At 46.8% G+C, this 10,056-nt stretch overlaps 1 protein-coding gene across 1 annotated transcript in view; it reads right to left on the bottom strand.

The window, feature by feature from the left end:
- Positions 1-608: 608 nt before the first annotated feature.
- The window catches only part of LOC311309679 (voltage-dependent T-type calcium channel subunit alpha-1I-like), a gene marked incomplete at both ends in the record, with an annotated part of 221,941 nt that continues 212,493 nt past the window's right edge, over positions 609-10,056 (bottom strand). Inside the window, 4 exons of the mRNA XM_084439007.1 lie at positions 609-1,322; positions 1,954-2,198; positions 2,894-3,065; positions 5,069-5,206. Coding sequence (XP_084295133.1) covers positions 609-1,322; positions 1,954-2,198; positions 2,894-3,065; positions 5,069-5,206 — 1,269 coding nt within the window. The remainder of the gene's footprint in view (positions 1,323-1,953; positions 2,199-2,893; positions 3,066-5,068; positions 5,207-10,056) is intronic.

Below are 10,056 nucleotides of genomic sequence, written 5' to 3' on the forward strand. Positions count from 1 at the left end.
TTAGTTCGGGATCCTGTGTCTGTTTTTGCATTTCAGCTCCGGTGATGACGGTGAGAGAAAAAAACTTAAAAAACTTAATAAAAATAAATGAACACACACATTAAGATTCCTCCTCTGTCCGTTCTCGGTGTCTTCGTTGACTGGTGTGTGTTTTTTTCTCCCTGATATGATGCAGCAACCCTCCTATTCTGTCTGTCTGTCTGTCTGTCTGTCTGTCTGTCTGTCTGTCTGTCTGTCTGTCTGTCTGAGTGTGTGGACAGAACCATCCAGGTCTCCACCCTGTTTACTGGCCCAGAAGGTGGAGGCCCATGCCAGGTCCTCCACCCCTCAATGGGACCACTTATAATCCTCATAGACCGTCCGATTTCCCGTCCAGCTGACCCCCTCCCCAAGGTAGCACGAAATAGGACAGGGAGGTTTTACGAACGTAAAGAGTCAGTGGGAAGGGGTTTTGGAATACGGAACATTACTTGTCTTCAGACTTCTCTCTGTCGAAGGGGGGCAGTGAGGGACATCAATGGGTTGATTTTAATCCTAAATACCAGAGAGACGTACTATAAAACAGAGCGGGGGGAGAGGGGGGCGGGGGTGGGGGGGGGCGGCAGGTTTCATCTGTCTTTCCGGCACAACACCACCATCGTTTGGCTTGAGCTCTTCCCCTTCAACCCCGCCACCCCCGGCTGCCCCTCCTCCGTGCATCCTCCCCCCATCCCGCCCCTCTCCCCCACCCAGGGGTCAGCCAGGAACCTGCCCTGGGGGTCCGCCTTCAGCCCCAGGATCTGCTTCCCTTCTCTGGCCCTGGCCGACAGCGTGCCCTGGTTCAGGCTGCCCGTGCTGTTGCACTTCTTCACCCCGGGGGGCGCCGTCAGGGAGCCGGGTGACAGCAGCGAGGTCAGCGACACGCTGCTCAGCGTCTCCGACAAGTGTTCGCTGTTGCCCGCCTGGCTGGAGCTGCAGCCGCCGGTGGACGAGCCGATGACGATGCCCAGGTCCTCGTCCGAGGGGTCCATGGAGTCTTCTCTGTTGTAGCCGGGGCTGGCGCTGCCCCTGCCGCTGCTCTGGCTGCGCTGGTGGCCCCTGGTGGCCTGGAGGGTGAGTGCTGACGAGGGGCTGGGCCGGGGTCTGAGGGACTGGCCGGGGCCGCAGCCGATGCCCTCGTCCGGGAGGGGCAACGGGCAGAGCAGGGGTGAAGGGGCCATGGGTAGGGGGAGCTCCAGGTTTTGAGGGGGAGAGATGCTGAAGCTCAGTCCTTCCTCCAGGGTGGTTTGGAGGCTGCCCTCAGAGCTCCCCGTGGCCAGGGACGAGTCACTGTGGGACGGGTACTGGGGGACATAGAGAGAGGGGTAGGGGTGGTGGTAGTGGTGGTAGGAGATATGGAGGTCAGGTGTGGATTTGATGAGAGCTGAACACATCCGTCAACCAATATTTCCCTCTCTTGCACCTTCTTAGTAAAAAGAGTCAAACCGTTGCTGTTTTGACCTTTCCTTAGTTTGCCTCTGGTGCTAGCTAGCATCTTAATTAAAGGCAGGCCTGTAACTTGATCTTTGGCAAGCCTGCCATCGACCCTATTCATAATTCAGGCAAAAAATACTGTAGTTACACAAGCTCTTCTCAGGTTCAGACATACTGCGGGTACAGGTTCAAACATAAGGTTGTTTCTAGTATCTACATGGCAGCGGCAGTAGTTAGCTAGTTAACATTAAAAATGACAAGCAGTTATTTATTGAGCCACCCAAAGGGAAAACAGTCGAGAGGTGTGTAAATAATTATCCCACCACCAAATAACTTGCTAGCGTTTGACTATTATTGCAGACTGATACCCCGGAGGTTTACTTGGACCAAGTCGTTGCCCAAGTAACCAAAAATTCTACTGAAATAGGATAGGAGATCAATAGACAATATCTGTTCTGCAACAGCAAACTGTTAGAGAGGCTGGTTATCTTTTCTCTGTACCTGTGTGCAAAGCACCTTATTGTGGGCTCCCGGGGAGCGCAGGGAGGCCCAGGAGGCTGGTGAGGTCAGGCGGAGCCCTCTGGTGGTACGCCCCGTCTGGCCCTTAGGGGGCGCCGGGATGGCAGCGGCCGCAGGGTGGAAGAACTCTGCAGGCAGGCGGAACAGGGGCGAGGTGCTGCCACCACTGGCTCCGTCTCTTTGTTTGTCTCCACCCACCCCCTGGTTACTGCTGCAGGATGCTGCACCTACCCAACGAGAAGAAAGACCCTCGTCTTATATACCTGCACTGGTATTTTGTACCACCTAAAATGGCTGCTGGTACCTGCATTGGTATCACCTAAAATGGCTGCTGATACTGTACCTGCGATGGTACAACCTAATATGGCTGCTAATGTATTTAACCAGTGTGAAAAGCATATGACTAACACCCCCCGGGATTTTATTTATTATAGCTATAGCATGTACACACCTCACCCATAACCCCCACCACCCATTTATTATATATTCAAATCCATATAGCATGAACATAATCCATCCAGATTTGTATCTATCCCATCCCAACATCCCATCAATGTTATGCTTATAGAAATGATACTTAGCACCTTGCATGGCAGCTACCGCCATTGGTGTGCGAATGTGTGTGTGAATGGGTGAATGAGAGGCCCTTGTAAATCGCTTTGAGTGCCGCTAAGGTGGAAAAGCGCTATATAAGTGTAGTCCATTTACCATTTACTTACTGTAAATTTTAATTTGTAATTGAGTATTAGAGTTTATCTAGCATAATCTGGCAGCAACATTTCACTGTGACTGTACACCATACATTACATGACAAATAAAATAATTTTGATCTTGAATCTTAACTAAAACACCCTTGCGCATAGATTCAATATGGCCACTGTTGGCTCAACGCTAGTGTGCATGTGTTTGCTAGCACCCTCACCTGGGCTGTGGCGGGACGGCGTTCCCGCACAGCCGAGCTGGACCGCCAGCTCCAGGAGGGTGTCCCCGTCCTCGGCCCCCGAGATGAGGGCCCCCGTTTGGGTCTGGGGGCCGGCTCCCTGGCCCCCTCCAGCCCCCTCCTCTGAGCTGTGAGAGCCACTGCTGCCGCCGCCCTGAGGGGAGGGGGGCAGGGCAACACGTAACAGACTGTTAACCTCACAGCTGAGCCTTCAAGTCTTCTGGTTATAACAGCAGAATGATGAAAGGAAATGTGACAGCTAGAGATAGTAGAAGATCTGAAATCTGTATACCTAGTGAACTACGCTTAGGGGTGGGGACTTTACATTTATATATGGAAATAACATGCATAGATGCATGTATTCACGCACGCACGCACACACACACACAAATACACAACTACACAGCAGGATATTTCCCCATGACTACCTCTGAATACCTCTATCTATCATCGGCCATAAGTCTCTCTATCCTACACACCTGATCATCGCCCATAAGGCTCTATAGGGACCTCCTGGTGCTACTGTCGGTGGTCATGCATTATGCATTCTTGTGTGTCCACTGGGGTACTTTGCGGTAAATTATTCCTGATTCTTAGCAGATATTTATTTTGTTCAGCAAGCCTTAAGCATAGCACACGCAGGGACACACACACATACACACAAGCACGCCCACACACATATGCATCACACGCACATAGGCACGCACGTGCACACACACATACATACGTACATCACACATACACGCACACACACCACCAGGCCTACATACTGTACAACATGTGAGTAATCCCACCATTGGATCTCAGTTCTGTGTCCCCTCCCCCTCTCTCCCCTCCTCCCCTTCCCTCTCTCTCTCCTCCTCCCCTTCTCTCTCCCTCTCTGTCTTCCTCTCCTTCTCTCTCCTTCTCTCCCCTTTCTCTCTCCCCCCTCTCTCTCACTCTCTCAGTTGCTCCCCTTCTCTCTCCCTCCCTCTCTGTCCCCCGCCCCCTTCCCTAACCAGTGCACTGGGAGATCAGGGCCATTCTCCCTCATTGGAGCTTATCTCTCTCCCACACTGGGGCATTAAGTGATTACAAGACGAGGCCATGGAGGAAGGAGGGATGTTAGGAGGAGAACCTGAGGGAGGGGGTGAGGTGGTGGGGTGGGGATGTGTAATAGGAAGGGGTGTGGAGAAAATAAACCAGAGAAAGGAATGAACGAGGGAGGGGACGGCATCTCCGGCTTTTAGCTGCCAAGGGCGGAAACCAAGGAGAAGATAAGGATTTATTAATTTACTGGGCTGTCAGTGTGGCCACAGTGGATTCCGAAGGAACGGCCGTTTAAATACTACTGCTATAGGAAGCCAGGGAGGACATTTAAACACTACCTGCTATAGGCAGACAGGAAGGACATTTAAAGTGTCAGTAAGCGCTTTTCTATCGCTGACATTAAGAGACTTGTACCGCTGGCAGTTAGAGACTTGTTTATAAATGAAAGGCCTAAAACGTATATAGTTTAAGGCATGGGGGCGGAGCAAAGAGTCATTGAAGTTGAATGCTATTAGGACACTATGGCTCAATTAAACAATCTGATGTCAGGTGGTTTAAAATAGTTTTGACAAAATGTGAAAAATACATCAGTTATTGCAGCTTTACTGCTATAGGAAGACAGGGAGGACATTTAAATACTACTACTAAAGGAAAACATTTAAATACTACTGCTGTATGAAGACAGGGAGGACATTTACTGTAAATACTACTGCTATAGGAAGACATTTAAATACTACTGCTGTATGAAGACAGGGAGGACATTTAAATACTACTGCTATAGGAAGACATTTAAATACTACTGCTGTATGAAGACATTTAAATACTACTGCTGTATGAAGACAGGGAGGACATTTAAATACTACTGCTATAGGGACAGAGGACAGGGAGGACACAGGCTGGTTCCATTCTCAAATCACACCAATGAATTCAATTGCTTCTCACACATGCAAACACACACACACACACACACACACACACACACACACACACACACACACACACACACACACACACACACACACACTCTCTCTCTCTCTCTCTCTCTCTCTCTCTTTCTCTTGCTCTCTCTCCTGTTCTCTCTTACACACAAACACAGACACACACACACACACTCCCCAGCATGTGTACCTTGTCCTCCTGCATCAGTAGCTGATAGGCGGTGTTCTCATCCAGGCTGAGGTCATCAGGAAGCGCCGGGGACCAGGACTTGTCGGACAGCTGCTCCGACCTCAGAGACGCCTGCTCCACCTCCGCCATCCTGATCTGCTTCCACAAAGCACAATAATAAAACCGCTTTACTGGCACTCGCCCAACACCGAGTCCATATTACATGACCAAGTTTTAAGACGAGAAATTCCACCAAGTCTATGAAGAAGACCTGAGGAAGTTCAACCACCCCTTGTTCTTATGAACCATATACAGAGCTCAGCCAGAAAAACTAACAAGGGAGATATACATAAAGAGAAAGTTAGAAAGAGAGAGAGAGACAGATGTAGATAGAAAGATATAGAAAGATGGAAAGAGAGGGGGAGAGAAAGAGAGTGTGTGAGGGAGAGCTGGATGATGAAGAATGGACTTAAAAAAGAGCCAATTGAAATCCAACGGGGCGAGAGAGGCCTGCTGGTGGTGTAATAACATGTGGAATGGTCGCTGGTGGTGTAATAACATGTGGAGAGGCCTGCTGGTGGTGTAATAACATGTGAAATGGTCTGCTGGTGGTGTATTAACATGTGGTCTACTGGTGGTCTATTAACATGTGGTCTGCTGGTGGTATAATAACATGTGGAGAGGTCTGCTGGTGGAATAATAACGTGGCGAGGCCTGCTGGTGGTGTAATAACATGTGGAATGGTCTGCTGATGGTGTATTAACATGTGGTCTACTAATGGTGTATTAACATGTGGTCTGCTGGTGGTGTAATAACATGTGGAGAGGTCTGCTGGTGGAATAATAACGTGACGAGGCCTGCTGGTGGTGTAATAACATGTGGAATGGTCTGCTGATGGTGTATTAACATGTGGTCTACTGATGGTGTATTAACATGTGGTCTGCTGATTGTGTAATAACATGTGGAGAGGCCTACTGGTGGTGTAATAACATGGAGAATTCTGCTGGTGGTGTATTAAAGGTATAATATGTTATATGTGGATTAAAATAAACATGTTTTCAAAAGTAATACATCCATAGGGCTTTGCGAAGGCTGCAGAGTAAAAGTATTGCCTTTCCATAAAAAAATATATTTTGTCTGAAATTATTACATTATGAAATTTTGACGGACCGACAATGACACTGTTGATATCATACCAGCCAATAGTATTACAGCGTTGGTACTGCGCGCTGGGTTGCCAGGTAGGGGAGAACCGGGTCGGAAGTCGCACTTTTTGGTTTGATTCCATTTACTCCGAAATTAATAGAGATAGAGATTCCACATGTTATGACACACAACTTGCACATGTCCTTCACTATTATAAACTGTAATTTTCGTGCTAGGATATAAGAGCTTAACATAAATAGGGCGAGAACGGACCGAGTGCAATGCGACATTTGTCCCTGCCGAGCGGGACAGAAGTCTCATTGGAGAGGGGCAAACGTCGCACGGCTGTAAAATGTGTCCTATCTCTGTTTTTTGGGCATGTAATTCTCTTTACTTTCAACGAATGTATTATTAGACATAATATCATGTTTGTATCAAAGTAATCAATGTTATAGGTTCAAAATCCATAGAAATAATGCGGGGTTAACAGCAATGTTTGGCGATAGGATAGCCTATCGGCAGGAAATTAATTTATTAGACGAATGGTTAGTCTGCACTAGTCATTTCCTTGTCTCGTTTCCACTTGAATATAACAGCCTATGAGCTGTCTTTCTTCCAGGAATTTAACAGCCTAGCAGCTATCATCCTTTCAGGAAAGACCACCCCTAGTTGACCTCACTTATCCAGGTGCGCGCGGAGACCCTTACCAGTCAGTTGCCAGTGCGTTCGCTCGAAGTGAAATGTCAATTTATCACATCAAGTTGCGTCTGCTTCTCCACAGTATTTAGGCTATAGGTAAGTGATAATCTGCATACAAAGTTGGTCAATAGCATTAGAAAGATCATTAAGAGAGCTTACATTTGACCTGTTCATTCTGCCCAAATGTCACTCGCGCACCCCTCTGGTTCTAAGCCATCACAACGCGACTTCTGTCCCTCTACGGGACGCGACTTCTGCCCCGCCACGGTCTCCTGTCATTTCTCCCTGGCTTGCAGGCACGACTTGATCGCACGAAACTTGAAACCTATGCTATCATGTAGCCAGCAGATGTGCTAAGAAAAGTGCATATGTTTGCAAACTAATACAAGTGAACACAATTTTACAATCGAAAAATGCTTATGAGACCATTATTTTACTTATATGGGGCAAAAGTGGTTTTCCGTCGTTCTCTCCGTCAAATATGCTGCGATCGCGCCCAAAATTTGAACGGAGGTCGTACACGGTAATATGCGCAGGAATGTTTAACCACGTGATTGCAGGTCCAGTCATTCTGGAGAAAATGGCAACGCGACTTTGGTCCCGCGCGACTTTTGACCCGGTTCTCCCCTACTATTCTATCTTCACCACTGTGAGATTAGCACTAGCCAACTAACGTTATACTTCCATGAATTAGCAGCATTCTAGATGTTGGTTAGCATCAAGTGTGTGTGCGACTATAAAACGGCAGCTTTTCCGTCCACTTCCGCTCAATCTTTTCAGCTAAACGTTTGGTAAAATGGCCGAGTTTCGTCATCCTGCTTCTCCGCCTGAGCCCTGGCGAACCGTGTGATACGAATCTCAAAAGCTCATTGACCGAAGAAGGGGCAAAACTCTGATAAATATCGGACCAGCCTTTGCTCCTTGGATGGAGTTTATGGAGTTTCATGGGATAAAGTCGCATGGTAACATGGCTACTTTTCTACTAGACCGGTAAGCTAGCTAACTAGCTATTGTTAGCTCACGTTAGCTTGCTAACTTAGCTAGCTAACTTTATCTTTCTTGGAATCTGCATAGCAAGACCTAACGTTATCTCCACACTACAGCATCTAACGTAACTTATTACATGGCACTCTGAAATACTTGATTGTGATTACTGATTAGTGTAACGTTATGTTCCTCTCGGAGTGAAGATCAAGTGCTGTGAAAGCTGATGCTGTGGAAGCTGTAGTCACCACCATCAGGCTGCAGAAACAAGGAATCGTTTTGAATTGACCTTTAACGTTACATCCATTACACAATACCAACATTTCAAGTACAATTAGCCTAGCTAGCTAAGTGTCGTGGTGGGGGTGATGTTAGCCCGTTTTGGTGTTGGGATAACAACATTGAAGAGCGGTAACTGCCTTGCCTAATTTTGGTTAGCTCATTGTAACCCGTGTCCTGCTGCTCGCCATAATGCATAACTTGAAGTAGCCAATACATTCATGCAAACCAGAGAGAACCCCTAGGTAAACCTAGGTAACGTTAGCGAACAGCAAGCAAGATGAAAAAAATCAATTTTGCTAGCTATCTAGCTAGCACGAGCTAGCTTGTAACATTGGCCAAAATAGAACTATGCATAGGTCTAGGCAGCTAATTTGGTCTGGGCTTGGGATTCAGGGTTCTATGGGCGCGTTCGATCTCCATCGGTCCATCTGCGCCTAGGACCTCTGGTATCCATCCGGTGAAAAGCTTGACAGGGTCCCGGCCCTCGCCATCTTCCTGTAGCCCCACAACACATACATTGTTCCGCCTGCTGTGATTCTCTAGCTGATCCATCTTATTCTTGAGAGATTTGTTGTCGTTTTGCAATTGTTTAGCGAGTTGACCGAGTTCGTTGACACTGTCCTCCATATTGCTAATGTGTTGCTCAGCTTCATTTATTCTTGATAGCAAGCCTTCCAAGGTAGACTTCACTCCATCAATGGAAGTTTTGAGTTGTGCAGATTTTAAATTGATTTTCTGGGAGATAATTTGGTTTCCTTCACAAATTTCCCTCAACCGAACAGCCATCCTACTGATGGTGTTCTCAGTTTCAGAATTATCCGTGGCATGTGCGTCCTTGTGGGGGCTAATGCTAGTGCTAGCTATGGCGTCGCTAGCATGGTCACTAGCATGGTCGCTAGCAAGAGATTCTTCATCGCTTTGTTCATCTTTTTTGGCTCGGGCTCTATTTTTCGGTCGACATTCCATCCACAAAAATTAGAGAAGCACTTTATAGATAAAATTGGACCAACCCAAAAGTTTAATTCAGCATTGTTTTACATCCGATAAGAGGATATGCTCAGGGGTTAAATTTGGCGGGGGCTCAGCGCTGGCACATAGGTTCACAAATGTCATCAGCCAGAGCTCAATCCCGGCACATCTATCATCAACATTTCATTTTTTACATTTTTTCTCTGTCTTTATTGTCAAAAGAATGCAGCCATTGCATGTTCACCATTACAATAAATCACAATTCATGCCTGGGTAGCCTACTCTTCACTTTCTCTCCGTTTGTCAGTCAGTCAGTCAGCTGTCAGATTAGAAATGCTGTACGCTCATGGCATGGGATAGGGAACTCTCAGATTTTATGAGTGAGTATACCTTGGAGCTTGTCAATATTCCGATTAAACAATGTTTTCTTTAGCAACAACGAGATTTAAGTCTGCCAGGAATCGCTGGCAAGCTATCCAATTAGCGCTAGCCAGCTAAATCAAGCCAACTAACATGGTGAGCTACTGTATCACATCAGCCACGTTAGCTAGCTACATTACTTACTGAAGGTATAGTTTACTGTTAGCAAACTGTCTAAATTATTCTATGGTTTGCTCCTATTCAGGCAATGCAGAAATCAAATATTTCTTAAGTTAGCATTTTAAAAGCTAAAACAGAAATGAGACAGGGTGGAGTTAAAAGGAGAAAATGTACAGATGCTCAAGGAATGTAGGAGCTATTATTTTAGCTAGTTAAATAAGCTTTAGGTAGCCTAATCAGATTTTGGCTTAATCTACTGTATCATAAACTGAGTTTGATAAACTGTACAGTGTTTATATTCTAGGATTGAGTCACCAAACACAGCAGTAGCTTGAGAGTGATGCAGCACAGTGTGGAACAGCACAGTATAGGGTTGAGAAGTGTTAGAT

Source organism: Borostomias antarcticus, assembly GCF_949987555.1.
Source record: "Borostomias antarcticus genome assembly, chromosome: 5".
In the NCBI taxonomy this organism is placed as follows: domain Eukaryota; kingdom Metazoa; phylum Chordata; class Actinopteri; order Stomiiformes; family Stomiidae; genus Borostomias; species Borostomias antarcticus.